The sequence below is a fragment of the Zingiber officinale genome, chromosome 10A (assembly GCF_018446385.1).
Source record: "Zingiber officinale cultivar Zhangliang chromosome 10A, Zo_v1.1, whole genome shotgun sequence".
Taxonomy (NCBI): Eukaryota; Viridiplantae; Streptophyta; class Magnoliopsida; order Zingiberales; family Zingiberaceae; genus Zingiber; species Zingiber officinale.
In genome coordinates, this window is record NC_056004.1 from 85,166,388 (window position 1) to 85,184,267 (window position 17,880).

General features: G+C 40.5%; 1 protein-coding gene across 1 annotated transcript; it reads right to left on the reverse strand.

Annotated features, from left to right (window-relative positions):
* Positions 1 to 16,102: 16,102 nt before the first annotated feature.
* LOC122026747 (7-deoxyloganetin glucosyltransferase-like) lies at positions 16,103 to 17,632 on the reverse strand. The gene is made up of 2 exons (XM_042585471.1): positions 17,137 to 17,632; positions 16,103 to 17,010 (listed from the first exon to the last, which is right to left on the reverse strand). Exons 1-2 carry the CDS (start codon positions 17,630 to 17,632, stop codon positions 16,103 to 16,105), a joined length of 1,404 nt encoding a protein of 467 aa, XP_042441405.1.
* Positions 17,633 to 17,880: the final 248 nt, after the last annotated feature.

The following is a 17,880-nucleotide window of genomic DNA, read 5'->3' on the forward strand; positions in this document are numbered from 1 at the left end:
TGCAACATCAGCATCATGCCCTACCCACTGCCTATGACATGATGCTCTATCTCAAGGAACTCTTTGGACACCAGAATCGGGCTGCCAGGCAGGAGAACAATAAAGGTGTATCTTATTCATTAGTTGTTGAAACATGTTTAGCGGTGTTATCTACCGGTACCTGGTGGGTAGATACGGGAGCCACTGATTATGTCTGCAATTCATTACAGGGGTTCCAGGAAAACCGACGACTACATGAAGGGGAAATCACCGTCTACATGGGCAATGCTACGAGAGTGGCGGCTGTTGCAGTGGGAAATGTTTATTTATATTTTGATAAGAATAAAACTTTGATTTTGAAAAATTATCTTTACATACCATGTTTTAGAAAGAACTTGATTTTAGTTTCTAAATTATTTATGGATGGATATTCTGTTTCTTTTGATGACAAAGTAGTTGTCAAGAAAAATAGGGTGGTTATATGTTCTGGTGCGTTGGTTGGCAATTTGTATACTCTTAATCCAATAACTCTCATGATGCAACAAATGGAAATTAATAACACATCTTCTAATTCTAATAAGAGAAAGCAACCTTTGGAAATAAACCAAACATATCTTTGGCATCTAAGATTGGGTCATATTAACTTGAGTAGGATTCAAAGGTTAATAGCCGATGGACCTTTGGGTTCATTGGTAGTGGAAAACTTTTCTGACTTGCGAGTCTTGCTTGGAAGGAAAAATGACCAAGAGGTCTTTTAAGGCAAAGGGGTATAGAGCCAAAGAAGTGTTAGAATTAGTTCATTCTGATTTGTGTGGGCCTATGACTATCCAGGCAAGAGGTGGTTTCGAATATTTTATCTATTTTATAGACGACTATTCGAGATATCGGTACATTTACTTGATGTGCCACAAGTCCGAGTGCTTTGATAAGTTCAAAGAGTACAAGGCTGATGTGGAGAAACGTCATGGTAAAAATATCAAGACACTACGGTCTGTTTGTGGTGGAGAGTACCTCTTAGAAGAGTTTAGGAGTTACTTATCAGAGGTTGAGATTCAATCCTAATTGTCTACACCTGGTACACTCCAACAGAATGGTGTGACGGAACGAAGGAATAGGACTTTTATGGAAATGGTCAGATCAATGATGAGTTATTCAGAATTACCAAATTCGTTTTAGGAATATGCTCTGGAAACGGCGGCGTACATTCTGAACTTAGTACCTTCTAAGTCAGTACCCTCTACTCACAGAGAATTGTGGAATGGGCGTAAGCCTAGTTTGAAACACATTGAGATTTGGGGTAGTCCAGCACATGTGCTGAAGGGAGACACTGATAAGTTGAATTACGTACAGAAGTTCGCTTGTGCGTGGGATATCCTAGAGGAACGAAAGGTGATTTGTTTTATAGTTCTAAAGATCAGAAAGTCATTGTTAGCACCAATGACCGATATTTAGAAGAGGACTACATAATGAACCACAAGCCTATGAGTAAAATTGTTCTTAAGGAAATAAGATAGGACACTTCTACTTTAGTACCAACGGTACAAGATGAGATATTACAAGTAACTGCAACACGTACTATAAATGATGCACAATTACAGGTAGTGTCTTGTCGTAGTTAGAGGGTTATTAGACAACCTGATAGATTCATATTTTTGGAAGAGTCTTTGGACTTGATCCCTTGTGAACATGAAGCTGATTCCTAGACATACGATGAAGCATTCCAAGATAAAGATGTAGCATCTTGGCAAAGTGCAATGAACTCTGAAATAGAATCTATGCATTCTAATCAGGTCTTGGAGCTTATAGAACCACCAAATGATGTAAAAGTCATTGGATGTAAATGAGTCTACAAACGAAAAAGAGGAACAGACGGGAAGGTGGAAACCTTTAAAGCGAGGCTTATTGCGAAGGGGTATACTCAGAAAGAGGAAATCGATTATGAGGAAACTTTTTCGCCTGTAGTCATGCTTAAGTCTATCCAGATTCTTTTATCTATTACTGCTCATATAGATTATGAGATTTGGAAAATTGATATCAAGACAGCTTTCCTTAACGGAAGTCTTGAAGAAAACATCTATATGAAGCAACCAGAGGGATTCATTGCGAAGGGCAAAGAGCATCTTGTATGTAAGCTCAATCGGTCCATTAATGGACTGAAGAAAGCTTCGAGATCTTGGAACATCCGGTTTGATGAAGTGATCCAGTCTTATGGATTCATTCAGTGTCCGAATGAGTCTTGTGTATACAAGAAAAGTGACGGAAACGTGGTGGTATTTCTTGTACTATACGTAGATGACATTTTACTCATTGGCAGCAATGTCAAAGTCTTGTCAGACGTTAGGGTATGGATGTCCAAGCAGTTTGATATGAAGGACTTGGGAGAATGTGAACATATTCTTGAGATCAAAGTAATAAGGGATCACAAGAAAAGGATGTTGTGCTTATCCCAAGCTTCATACATCGATACTATCCTAGCTCGTTTTAGCATGCAAAACCTCAAGAAAGGTTTTCTACCTTTTCGATATAGAGTACCTTTATCTAAAGAGATGTGTCCTAAGACATCAAAGGAGATAAAGGTCATGAAGACAGTTCCTTATGCTTCGACTGTAGGAAGCCTAATGTATGCAATGCTATGTAGGAGACCGGATATCTGTTTTGTCGTGGACATGGTTAGCAGATATCAAAGTAACCCAGGACTGGGACATTGGACTGTCGTAAAACATATATTAAAATACCTGAAAAGGACTAGAGATTATATGCTGATTTACCAGGCAGATGATTTGCTCTCTGTGGGTTACATGGATTCGGACTTCCAATCAGATAGGGACAGCAGTAAATCAACCTCGGGGTATGCGTTTACTTTGGGAGGTGTAGTCATAGCATGGAGGAGTGTTAAGCATAAATGCGTTTCAGACTCCACCATTCAAGTTGATTATGTGGCAGCCTCTGAGGTAGCTAAAGAAGCTGTATGGCTCAGAAACTTCTTGATGGATTTAGATGTGATTCATGGTTTTCCCAAAGTTATCACAATTTATTGTGATAATAGTGGTGCAGTAGCAAACTTGAAGGAACCACGAGCCCATAAGGTAAGTAAACACATTGAGCGCAAGTACCACCTAATACGAGACATCGTAAAATGAGGAGAGGTTATTGTTGCCAAGATTACATCAGTAGATAACCTGGCATATCCTTTCACTAAGGTCCTTCTGGCGAGAGCTTTTGATAGGCATGTTGAGAGGATGTGACTCAGATGTATGGCAGCATTTATGGCAGTACAGTCTTTTAGTATAAGTGGGAGATTGTCGGGATGTATACTATAAGCCTAGCTTTTGTATGAACATCTGTTTTGAAGTATTTTGAAATGAGAATCACTTTGGTCAAATGTCTACATTTTATATTTATATATATGTCAATGCAGTTGTCCATTTAATTTATATTGTAGATAACATAGTGTGTGGTGCTACACAGAAGATCATGTTATCGGTTCCTTATAAATTATAAATAGTGGCTCACAACCAAGATGGATTGGGATAAACCATTGGAACGGTTGTAATATAATTTGGTATTAGTTTGTCTTGACTATAAAATTACACTAGTACACTATATGTGTATTGAGCAGGACCATTTGAGGTTGTTCGATTTATACTGACTATATAAAAGAACAGAACCTCTGTTATTATGGATGTGCATCCTCTTAATCCCTATATAATAACAAGCACGTATACTTAGTATTTATTTCTTTAACTTATCAATGGATGAGATTTATTCGTTAAATCAATAGACCCGATGAGTTGGAAAATAATACTATTTATATGGTGTATTGTTGATTATAGAAGGAATCTGTGCCCTAATTATTTAGGTTGATAATATCCCCTTGAGGGTCTTATAAGGATTATCATGTAAACCTTACAGGTGGACTTAGTCCGGCATGATAATAAAGTTGAGTGGTACTACTCTTGGAATCATATGTTAATTAATTGAATTGTCAATAACTCATTTAATTAACGGGCATACGATATCTTAAACACGGGGAGATTAATGCACTCATGATAAGAAGGAGCCCATATTGTAATATGAGATTGGTGCGGTAGTTCAATAATAACCCCTTAGTGGTATGGGTTATTATTGATGGACTTGGGTTGTGTGTTCGGGCCGAACACAGAAAGCCTAAGCCCATCAGGAGGCCTAAACCAATTCCTCCTCTAGGTCCCTTTTGTAGCCTCTATATAAAGTCTCGCATCCACCCATCCTTAACTTGGTTTGGGTTAACTTAACTTGGTTTGGTTTAACTTGGTTTTAGTTTAGAATTTTTCTAAACAAAATTCTGTTGTTTTTTCTTTCCTTGTAACCGACGACAAGCCTATAAAAAAGAGTAGGTGGTGGCCCCTAAAACCTTATTTTCCTAATTCTACAATTCTCTTCTCTCCTCCTAGGGTCGGCGGCACACATCCTTCTCCTTGTGGCCGGCGCCGCTCACCTCCTCACCTGTGGCCAGCGCCCCTCCCTTTCCTCCTCACCTAGGGCTGTCACCCCTCCCCTCCTCTTTGCTTAGGGTCGGCGCCCCTCCCCTTCTCCTTGCTAGGGTCGGCGACCCCCTCCTTGCTAAGGTCGGCGTCCCCCTCCTTGCTAAGGTCGGCGTCCCCCTCTTCTACTCCTTGGTGGGTGGTGGCTTGAAGAAGAGGAAGAAGAAGAGAAGGTGGCCCATCTTAAGAGCTCCTTTTGTAGCCGGCGATTTGGAAATCGAGAAGAGAAGGAGGGTGGTGTTGTCTTGGTAGATCGATGCCCACACGATGTCTAATAAGAGGAGAGGAATACGACAGAAGATCAAGAGGTCATTAGCTACAAAGGAAATTTACGACTAGTTCTTTAATTCCGCTGTATAATTAGTCGAGTTTCTTTGTATCGATTTTGAATACCAACACAAGAGGCCAGCAATCTTGTACTTTGATCAAAGTGTGCTTTGATCCATCAAGAACTTGCTTGATTGATCAAACACATGTCTGTTCGAACATGCGGGTTGTTAGGAAAATTTTTGTACTTGTACAATTTTTGTACAGAGAAATTTAAACAGAACGGAATTTCAGCGCCCTTCAATAGCATCCTGTCCACTCGGTCACTCATCAGGAGCAGTGATGGCAGAGTGCACAGTTGTCATAGCCCTACCCACTCAGTCTCACCATCATGTGTGAGATGGCTGACTGACATTAGTGGTGACCAAGACATGTCATTTGCATCATATGCATGATTGCATTTATTTTTTGTGTTTGCTGCGCTTTATTGCATATTTAGTTGATGCATATAATTGACATGCATACAGGAGATATGATATTTTTGATCTAACGACCTTATTTATCCTGATAGGAGGTCCTGGTGAGTATGGTTTCTCCTTTTCTTTCAGTTTTGCATTTTCTATTACTCCAGGAGACTGCACACATATTTATTACTATTGATTATTTCTTACTATATATGTCAGCCAGATACCTGCTGAGTTGTTGAACTCACGTCGTTGAATTTCCTCTATTTCAAGTTGAGGCCATCAGGAGGTTACAGTCGCTAGTCCCCACTACATGTTACGACGGATTCATATATTTTGGGTTTTTGGTTTCCTTGTTATGCATTTTATATATATATGTGTGATGTATGAATTGTACTGGAGGGTTTTTAGCGAGTTTTGGTCTACTACTTATTTTTCCATTACGATGGTTTCTCTGTTGTGTTATGTGTTTTCCGTCGTAGTAGTGGAGTAGGTTATTTTTAAATAAACTGCGTGGTTTTGTAAGCTAGAGGCTGAGATGATATAAACTATTTGGATTGTTATTGTATTTTATATTTATTATTCCGACCGTGTTGGCCGTGTATGAGTTGGTTGTAGTAATATTTCAGATTGTCACCGGTACAGGGGAGATGCTGCCGAAATTTCCTCGAGTAGGGACTCCCCTGGAGCGTGACACTGAAAGATAAGGTACCTGATTGAAGAGTCGTATCCTTGTCGAAACATCAAAGAACATGCGCAAAGAAAGAAAACGCGAGGAATGTGAAGATGACGACGAGTAAATATGGGTTTACAAATCCCGAGGGCAATCTCTCTAATCCGTTAGATCGAGGGTTGAAGATAACGAAGTTGAAATCTGACTGTGGAATTCGAAAAGGCGCCTATCACATCATCCGTGGATATCCGCATGACATATCAAGCATGCGGCAGTAGAGATCGGGATACGTGGTAGTCAATGACAGGGAAGCATTAATGGAGCTTAATTAAAAGGCATGGACGGCATGCTCAGCCATAATGGCCAAAGATTTGCACAGTGTTCTAAAAATTAGGAGGATGTCAACAACCAATAAAGGTCACTCGTCGGAGAAAGCGACAAAATGTGAAAATTTGCTAAGTGTTGTCGCCGACCATACTGATCGACATAAAACTTTGAATAAGATATAGCCGAGAGGCGGCTCTAAACCCAAGACAGATGATAGCTGAACGACGACTCTAAACTCAAGTCAGATGATAGCCAAGCGGCCGCTCTAAACCTAGGTCAATAACGAAACTTCAAAGTTCATTGTAGCTAAGCTGCGATTTAAGGCTCGGGTTAATAAGATAAGGCAGAACGACGACTATGAAAATAATGTAAGCTGAGCGGCAGCCCTATAATAGAGAACGCCCGATCAGGGGAAGTTCATCGAAGACAATACTGGTCCAGTCAGTCGGACTTACAACCTCTTTCAACTAGACATGAGGAGAAGGCTTGTGATGCGGTGATAAAAGGGGCCTACCAAGCGTGGGTCAAAAGCAGAGACAGTAGCTGACGTGGAAGTCAAAGTCAAGATGGTCAACGGTCCCGCCAATGAGGGTCGAGTAGAAAGAGACGCCAACTATTGATCGGGCATGAAGTGTCCGATCAACCAGGTGGTTTGTCTGAGTAGAACGCTCGTCCGGCTAGGAGCACTATGGCAAGAACATCAGATACTCGTTACGGATCGGAGAAACATTAAGGTGACAGGAGTGCTTGTCCTTGTCCTGTCGAACGGAAACAATCTACTGAACCAAGGCATTGCGGAGAAAAGCAAGAGAGGTTGACCAAGAGGAGGAGTCCCGACCGAGCGGCTACCCCGCTTGGCCAAACAGTGGGACCATTACCGTGTCTCTTAATTTCTCTTTGGGAGGTAACACCGCTGACAATAGGGCATGATCAACAAACGAATTGTACAATGAAAGCTTCTACTGTCTCATTAGGGATTTGCATGTCTTGTTAAGGTATGGTGTCAGAGATATTTTTCTGACACGTCCTTTCATAGGACGGTCAGCGTAGTGTGCCCACATCTTGAGACACATTCATGATGGCCACTGGGGCACTATAAAGGAGGTTCATGCATCGACGGAGGTACATGTTATTTACTCTTCATGCTTGTGCTTTCATCATTACTCGATTTTTTTCTACTATTTCGGTGACTAACTTGAGCATCGGAAGGTCAACGCTAAGGACCTCTTCCCTGGCCCAGCACTGATGTTTCTTGTATTACAAAACGAAGTAGAGTTTACATGCGATCAATCAAAAAACCACATCCCCAACTAACCTTCTTTATAATTTCCTGACAAGATCACGTATAAATTCTAATCGATTAGAAATTAAATTCTAATTGATTAGAAGTTAAACAATTTCTACGTGAATAAAATTGAATCGCTTATTCAAAAACTTTTAATCAATTGTAACCATTACGATCGACGGATAAAGATGTGCGTAGGTTATATACACTTTTATGCATGTCTTGACGCACATCTACTTGTATTTCATTAACATAATCTATGTTTATTGCACCCTATTTCATTGTAATGTCATACTTCCATTATATTTTGTTCAGAGATCTGCTCTTTGCTTGTTTTGATTGATAGGACGTGATTTGGAGCAAAAACGGAGCTTAAATGAAATCTAGAGCTTCCAGAGTGTCACGGGCATGCAAAAACTAAGTTTTTCCAAGTTCTGGCCATGTGGAGACCACATGGGCATGTCAAGGCCGTGTAGGGGGCGTGCTAAGGCCGTGTGAAGGCCGTGTGAACATCACACAGCCGTGTGAAAATTCAGCAATGCAGACCAAAATTAAAATGATCATAAGTTTCTTCTCAGTTGGAGTTATGAGCCGTTCCAGATATCAAAATGTAGATAACTTCAAGGTCTACAACTCTTATGAATACTTCAACCAGAGAAAACTAAGTCCTGAAGGTCTAAAATGCGTTTCTATGAGACACATCCTTGTCACACGGCCGTGTGGAATTCCTGCATTGCACGCCAAGAGTAAAACGGACATAACTTTGTCCTTGGTTGGAGTTTTGGGCTGTTCTTTATACTGATTTGTAGATAACTTCAAGATATACAACTTTGATGAAGACTTCAACTGGAGAAAACCCCATCTTGGTGGTCTTAAAGACGTTGCAATGAAACACATCCATTCAGAGCCATGACACGGGGTGTGCAAGGGCCATGCAAGGGGGTGTGAGCTCCAACGGCCGTGTGAGGCACATGGCCCATGGCCGTGTGAGCCACACGGCCGTGTAATGTTTCCAGAGGAGAAGAATGGCATGGCCGTGTGAATCCACACAGCCGTGTAACTTTGACAGGGAAGGAGAAGAATATGGCCATGTCCCAAACATGGTCGTGTAAGGGTACCAGAACTGGAGGCAGTGCAGGCCATGTAGATCTACACGGCCATGCAAGGGGGTAGTGGCAGAGCAGGCCACGGCCGTGCCAACCCCACACGGTCGTGTGAGGTTGGCAGAGAAGGAAGTGGTGCAGGCAGTGTGAGCCTCACACGGTCGTGCCACGGGGCCATTTGGCGCTCGTGCCAAGCCTATAAAAGGGGTTTTCTTCCCATTTTCTGAGATCTTTGGCTAGTCTTTGGCTTGGGTCTCTTCCCCATTGCTTGGGGAAGGGTTCTCCCCCTTGGGGGTACCCTAGATCTTCCATCCTTTGCCGATCCATCCACCTCCAGAGCAAGGATTGCATCCAAGAAGACCGACACTACATGGATAAGCTTTCTCTTCTCTTCTCCTTATATTTTGAGTTGTAGATTGCTTTATTTCTTGTCTCTTGATTGTAATTCCTTTTCTATGGAGTATATCTCTAGATCTAAGATATAGGGAGTATTTGTGATGTGATTGTGATGTAAAACTCTTATAGATTTGTCAATTTCCTATTTCTATGATTTTGTCATGTTTGTATCTATTTGATCTTGTGTGGATTGTTGTGATTGGACTTAATAATCATGCTCGATTGAATGTTTAAATATCTTGTGGATCTTGTAGAGGTAATTCCTCACTCAATTTTCTGAGGGACATACGTGACAGGTACAAGCCCGTGTAAGGACGTTTGAGGGAATATCTTGAAGGTAAAATAAGGTCATTTAAGGGGGTAGGATAGAACTCATGAGCATTCATATTTTATATCTTAATGGGTTGAAGAGTGATGATTTCTATGTTGATTATCCGAGGAAAGCACGTGACAGGTGTAAGCTTGTGTAAGGACAACATAGGATTCATTCCTAATTGATCACATTAGGTATAGATTTCAGTCCTAGGCCGGTTGTCTATTGCAAGAGAGAACCGGCGACCTTCTACAAATTATGGACAATTGAGGAATAAGATTTGGTGGATCATTTACATTTCCTAGCATTACAAGGAAACCGAAATCCTAGAATCTATCATTCCTCCATTCACTACGCTCATTCTTTCTCTTTTCTTTTCTATTTCTCTTTAGAGTTTGTTAACAACTTTAGATTATCTAGATAATTCGCCGTGTGAAGTTAACTAGTGCTTAATCAACAATCCCTGTGAATACGATAATCTTTTATATTACTTGCGATATTTCCGTACACTTGCGGAGAGCGAACAAGTTTTTGGCGCCGTTGCCGGGGACTGTTTTCGATTAACATTAGTTGATTAGCATTTGAGTTACTCTAGACATTTTTCTTTCTCTTTTTGCATTTCTCTTCTTGCTTTTCATTATGCATTTTATTTCTTGTCTTTAATTCTGTATTTTTAGTTTTTCTTGTAATTTTTTTTAGATATCTTGAGCACTAACATGTTAAGCGGGGCTTCAAGAGAATTTTTCACACCCTTGAGCGCGAGATCTTCCATCTATCAAAATTATGACTCAGAAGATGATGAATTTGAGTTCCTTTGTGGAGTGTGTGGTAGCACATCTCATCCAGCTGCTATTTGCCATTTTTTTTCAAAAGACTGCTATAACTCCGCAACTTCAGTGTTTGGTTCAACCTCAACATCAAGATACATATGAGCAAGTTCCTGATACTTATGGCTATGACTGAGAAGATCATCAAATTCAGTACCTTCAACCCCAGCTAATTTCAGAGCAGAGTGAGTAGTCATTATTCCAGCAGCAGATCTCTGGCCCTCCTCAACATTATAATCACTTTTGGATGAATCAACAAAATTTGGACTACAACTACATACAAAATGTTGAGTATACTTCCCAAGTAAATCAGAGTTTGTCAGAATTTCAGGATGATTCTTCATTAGATGGACCACATCATTCACAATTTGATGAGCCGATTGTTTGGGAGGACTCCCAAAACTCAAATACTCTTGCTCCCAATCAGATGAAGACCACAACACAAGATTCTGAAGAGCTAATGGTACAATGGGGAATCTTAGCTTTACGACTACTACTACAAAATTCCAATAAAGTTATTGATTCCTCTATTGATGATATTGATGTTAGTGGACTCTTCACTACTTATGATGATGATGTGGTGGATAAAAGTGTAGGGACATGTACTATGGAGGAAATGTCCCAAGGATCACCTCCTTTGGTCACACAACCAATTGATACTATGGAATGTGTAAGAATAGAATTGGTTGATGATAATTGTGTAGAGACTTATGCAATGGAAACAAAGTGCCAAGAATCACCATTTTCACAAGCACCACCATTTGAGTCTGAGCTAGAGCCACTACATAATTCTGAAGAAGTCACATCCCATTGTTTAGAACTTTCAGGTACATCTCAACAATGCAAGGTTAGTATTCTTAGTGATCTTTTAGAAAATTTCATAGAGGTACCTATAATTGACTTTGTTGGATGTGATTTAGTTTTTATTACTTATTCATCTTATCTTGATATGGTTCTAGTTCTATACTATATAACATGCTTGTGGGAGGTTTGTTTTTCTTTTTGGTGTGTAGGTTTTCAAGAGGCCAATAATTGGAAGCTCATACTGAACTGTCTTTGACCACCTTAAAGAACTTTAAAGAAGACGAAGATGGAGAGAGCGATACCTCATTTTTCAATTCCTATTTTGAAAGCTCCCTCCATAATAAGAGCCCTTGGTAGGAGGGTTCTAAAATATCTTACCCCTCCAAGAGTAAGATTTAGATGAATCTAATGAGGTGGTCGAGCTAATGACCTTAAACAAGCGCTTCTTGGAAGGCAACCCAAGTTCATTTTCCTTATTTTCATTCATGTCTTTAGTTCTTTCTAGTTTCATTTCTTTATAATAAACATATGCCCTCTACTTAATTTTTCTTGTCTATCTTATTTTTGTATATTTCAAAGTTGTGGAGGAATGTGAGCATTGGATAGAGGAGTATCTTTAAAAACATGAATGCCAACCATTTGGAGCTCATCATTTGGTAACTTCTCTTACTTTTAATCTCCTCCACATTGTTTTTAGTTTTCATTGGGACAATGAAAAGTTTAAGTCTGGGGGGATGCATTAGATGCATTTGGTTTTGTTTTGTTTTTGCATAATAAATTTTTTGTTTTTGCTAGTTGCATCATTCATCACATCATGATTGTTTGTCCTTATTGCAAAATACTAGCACGTTTGTTCTAGATTTCATGTGGTTACTTATGGTGCTATTATGTTTAGTAATCTTTCTTTTTCTATCTATGATAGCATGAAGTGAGCAATGTTTTACTATAAGAGTTTAAGTATTAGCCTTATTTTAGGATCTCTATACATTATGCCTATTTTTGATGGTTGATAACTCTAAAATAGTCATGATTCATAGAATTGGACTAGTACTTGTGCTTCTATGGTGACCTCTCAACTATATTTTAGTTACTGGATAAACTCAGATCATGTAAGCTCATTTGGAAAAATCAATTCCAAGAAAAAAAAATGAAAGTTTGTTCAAGTTTGATACTTTGAAAACATTCAAAGAAAAAAAAACAAGGGATAAAAAATAGTTGTCATGAGTGGAAACTAGTAATTCACCCCTTTGAGACCGAGTTAGGTTACTAGGGAAATGAATGCTATGTTTCTCTTGATACTGAGTATTTCCTTTGAGACCTTGTGTAGACGATGCATAGCATTTTCTAGGGGAACGAACCTTCCATGTGGTAGGTAAGTGCCTATCACTGGAAGTATAAAGAACACAATTTTATGACGACTTGACTAAACTTAGGGATTGAAACTTGATAAATTTAGGCCACTTTCGCACTGAGCACGGAGGACTACTATTTAGGTCATACTAAAACTACTTTTGTATCTTGCTCACCAATGAAATCATTTGATAGGATTAGATTGACTTGCTAGAGATTATGATGTACTATTTAACCACATGAATCTAGATTGCGGGTTTTGCTTGAGGACAAGCAAAGGTTTAAGTCTGGGGGTGTGATGTGCGTAGGTTATATACACTTTTATGCATGTCTTGTTGCACATCTACTTGTATTTCATTAACATAAACTATGTTTATTGCATCCTATTTCATTGTAATGTCATACTTCCATTATATTTTATTCGGAGATATGCTCTTTGCTTGTTTTGATTGATAGGACGTGATTTGGAGCAAAAACGGAGCTTAAATGAAGTCTAGAGCTTCCAGAGTGTCACGGGCATGCAAAAACTAAGTTCTTCCAAGTTCTGGCCATGTGGAGACCACATGGGCATGTCAAGGCCGGGTAGGGGGCGTGCTAAGGCCGTGAGAACTTCACACGGCCGTGTGAAGGCCGTGTGAACATCACACGGTCGTGTGAAAATTCAGCACTGCAGACCAAAAGTAAAATGATCATAACTTTCTGCTCAGTTAGAGTTATGAGCCGTTCCAGATATCAAAATGTAGATAACTTCAAGTTATACACCTCTTATGAAGACTTAAACCAGAGAAAACTACGTCCTGAAGGTCTAAAATGCGTTTCTATGAGACACAGGCTTGGCGCACGGCCGTGTGGAATTCCTGCATTGCATGCCAAGAGTAAAACAGACATAACTTTGTGCTCGGTTGGAGTTTTGAGCTGTTCTTTATATTGATTTGTAGATAACTTCAAGATCTACAACTTTTATGAATACTTAAACTGGAGAAAACCTCATATTGGTGGTCTCAAAGACGTTTCAATGAAACGTATCCATCCAGAGCCAAGACACGGGGTGTGCAAGGGCCATGCAAGGGGGTGTGAGCTCCACACGGCCGTGTGAGGCACATGGCCCATGGCCGTGTGAGCCACACGGCCGTGTAATGTTTCCAGAGGAGAAGAATGGCATGGTTGTGTGAATCCACACGGTCGTGTAACTTTGACAGAGAAGGAGAAGAATATGGCCATGTCCCAGACATGGCCGTGTAAGGGTACCAGAACTGGAGGCAGTGCAGGCCGTGTAGATCTACACGGCCATGCCACGGGGCCGTTTGGCGCCCGTGCCAAGCCTATAAAAGGGGGTTTCTTCCCCTTTTCTGAGATCTTTGGCTGGTCTTTGGCTTGGGGCTCTTCCCCATTGCTTGGGGAAGGGTTCTCCCCCTTGGGGGAACCCTAGATCTTCCATCCTTCGCTGATCCGTCCACCTCCGGAGCAAGGATTGCATCCAAGAAGACTGACGCTACATGGATAAGCTTTCTCTTCTCTTCTCCTTATATTTTGAGTTGTAGATTGCTTTATTTCTTGTCTCTTGATTGTAATTCCTTTGCTATGGAGTAGATCTCTAGATCTAAGATGTAGGGAGTATTTGTGATGTGATTGTGATGTAAAACTCTTGTAGATTTGCCAATTTCCAATTTCTATGATTTTGTCATGTTTGTATCTATTTGATCTTGTGTGGATTGTTGTGATTGGACTTAATAACCATGCTCGATTGAATGTTTGAATATCTTGTGGATCATGTAGAGATAATTCCTCACTCAATTTTTCGAGGGACGTACGTGACAGGTACAAGCCCGTGTAAGGATGTTTGAGGGAATATCTTAAAGGTAAAATAAGGTCATTCAAGGGGATAGGATAGAACTCATGAGCATTCATATTTTATATCTTAATGGGTTGAAGAGTGATGATTTCTATGTTGATTATTCGAGGGAAGCACGTGACAGGTGCAAGCCTGTGTAAGGACAACATAGGATTCATTCCTAATTGATCACATTAGGTATAGATTTTAGTCCTAGGTCGGTTGTCTATTGCAAGAGAGAATCGGCAACCTTCTACAAATTATGGACAATTGAGGAATAAGATTTGGTGGATCATTTACATTTCCTAGCATTACAAGGAAACCGAAATCCTAGAATCTATCATTCCTCCATTCACTACGCTCATTCTTTCTCTTTTCTTTTTATTTCTCTTTAGAGTTTGTTAACAACTTTAGATTGTCTAGATAATTCGCCGTGTGAAGTTAACTAGTGCTTAATCAACAATCCCTGTGGATACGATAATCTTTTATATTACTTGCGACATTTCCGTACACTTGCGGAGAGTGGACAGATAACCGTTGAGTTTAAGGTATTTAATTGATTTGACATCAGTCCTAATTGATTAAAAACACCAATCAATTAGGTTGATCGATTCTAATCAAGGTTGTCACGATTTTAAAATGTTAATCAATTAGGAAACATTCTTAATCAATTGATAGTACGATTTTATCGCGACTCAAGACTTTTAATCGAGGTAGCCTCAATCGATTGATCTAATTGATCATAAATTAATCCTTTGTTTGATTTCGACATCCTAATCGATTAGTAAAATTCACTAATCGATTGACGTCAATTGAATCGATTGGATCAATCGATTCCCATCAATTTTGTTCATTATTTTAGCTTGGTAATTGATTGACCTACTAAGCCAATCAATTAAACCATCACAATTTAACTTAAATTTAGGTTAAACACGACAATTCTTCCAGAAGATGGCGACAATTCACCACTGTTCATCGTATTTTTCATGAAATATACAAACAAGATGTAAAATCAAGTCTTTCCTAGATTTTCTATACAAAAGATTTCGACGATAAAATACTAGAAAAGTCTAATCAGTATTGTCATGAAATACAAACATTGATGCAAAAACAATTAATAGGACCTCCAAATATTGATGCAAAAACAAACAGTATTGTCATGAAATTGGTGAAATATAGCCTTGGCTCTTATACCAATTAATAGGACTTAAATTCTCTCCTAGCCACATGAATTCTAGAAATGAATAAGAACTCAAGCAAAGAAAGCACAAGACATGATCTAGTTCCATTGAATATATGGTATAACAAAGTAATATATAAACTGAAAGACAAAGAACTTGATTGAAGAGTTGTCTTTGTCAAAGCATCATCTGAGTAATTCTTGATGAAGAAGAAGAGGATGCAGAGAATGATCTTCCAAAAGAATTTGGGGCAAAACTTCTTGTCGAAGGGAAATAGAAAATTAGGTCAATATCTCTAAATCCTTGGGACCAATCCTATATATAATCTACATCTATTATCAGCCTATAGATGATGATACGAAAAATGAGTTGATGATACGAAAAATGAGTTCTACACATAAGAGATATTAAATCTAACAATGTAGTACTGACCACACATCCACTCAACCACTCAGACGGTTCGGCCAGCTCGCCCCAGTAGGTAGCTCAGGCACTCGACTTATTCAGCAGCTCAGCGCACTTGGCACTCAGTCAGCATAGGCACTCGGTTGACTCGGACACTCAAGACAATTTTATTATCTTCAGCAAATCTTTCCAACAGGAACAGATTGAAAGCACCATGAAGTCACACTTGAAACACTTTATTCTTGATTCAGTTACATATACTTCACTCCTTCAGCTTTTTCCATCCTCTCATATTCAACTAACATGGCTTGAATGAAGCTATTTTATGGCCAGAATGCCCTAAGTTCTTCAATTTGGTATTCGCAAATTCTGTCTCAAACTTCGTTTCGACACAAAGCTTCGGTTAATCTCATCAAGTTAGCATAAGAGCTTCCTCCCTCTGCATTTGTAGCTTGCTCTGCCATCTCCTTCCACTTCATCACCTTCTTCCTCATCTCTTGCCCCTTCTCCCCTTCCATCAGTTCCACAACCAGATCCACTTCTTGCTCAATCTCCATTGCTATCCCCCAATCTACGCAAGCAAACCTGCAGTTTGTGAATTGGTCGGCAAAGCCAGGCCAAATGAGCATTGGTACTCCACTGCAAACACTCTCCAACATGAAGTTCCAACCACCATGCATGAGGAAGCCGCCAATGGAAGAGTGGCGAAGCACTCGGCCTTGATCACACCAATTCATGACCCAACCCCTCCCTTCGACTTCCCTGATGAACTCCTCAGGCAATCCACCATCAACATTCTCAACAAGATCCGACCTGATGCTCAACAGAAAAGGATGCTTGCTATCAGCAAGACCCCATGCAAACTCCATCAATTGTTCACTTCTTAAACGTGCCAAGTTTCCGAAGCAGACGTAAACGACTGACGCATGTCTCTGAGAGTTTAGCCACTCTTTGTACCCACGATCTTCTTCGAAAAGGTTCAAATTCTTCAGCACACCTTTCATCTGGTAGCGTAGCAGGAACAGAGGGCCTACTGCTAGGGCTCGAGGCAAGGAAGCTTTGATGGCATCCAACACCTTGCCTTCCATTTCATCAAATGTGTTGAGGATCACACCAGAAGCTCTCTGGGCACAAGCCAATTCTTCCATCTCATAGTTGAGGAAGAAGTGGTTAGGGTTTGTTGTTCTGATGAAACTAGAAAGATCTCTCAGACGGATGCCTTCGAAGCCGGGAATCCAGTCGATTGGGGTATCGAGGTATTCGTTTGTCAAGAAGCTCTGATCTACAAAGGAACAAATGAGAGCAACAAATCCATCGTTTAAAGAAATTCTCATACTTGTTGATTACTGAAACTACAAACAAGCTCATGTTCTCCCAAAATGATGATTTTATGTTCTTGCTGTTTTACCTTCGAGCGGCACGTATCCTCTTTGGATTAGGTCCCGCAGATGGAGAGATCCGAGGAGACTGCAAGCGCTGGTAGTCCAGAGCAAAAAAAAGGGGATTCCCATCTCCTCCGCCGCCCCCACCGCCTCCGATGTTATCAAGAAGTTGGCGACGACGCAGGAGACGGGCGGTAGGACCGGATCCTGCTTCAGTCGCCGCAGGAGTTGGCCCAAATGCGATCCGCAGGTGCGGTTGATGGAGTGGCGTAGCTCCTCATTGTTGGGAGCGCTGGCGGAGTCGAGAGAGTAGCCATAGGGGATGGTCTCGAAGCGGAGGAGGTCGGATATGTGCGGGAAAGCTTGGGAGTTCTGGAGGATCCGATGGAGGCCAGAGCTGGTGTTGACGAAGGTGACGAGGAAGCCTCGGAGGCGGAGGAGGTTGGCCAGGTCGAGGGTGGGGTTGAGCTGGCCAGGGGCGGGGAAGGAAACGACGATGGCGTGAGGGCGGAGAGAGGACATGGCTGAGTCGATTCACTAACTGACTGGTTGCGCTCTCGATTAATGATCTGTAATAAATGAGAAAGAACGTAATTAACAGGGGTCCTCTAATCCTTTCCCAATTTATAAGTTGGATTACGATTAGGGTTGTAAATGAACCAGGCATTCGTGAATAAGTTTGGTGTTCAGCTTGATAAGAGTTTGTTTATGTTCATTCAATATACATAAGATTAATTAAACAAACAAGCTTGTACAGCTCGTTAAGCTAA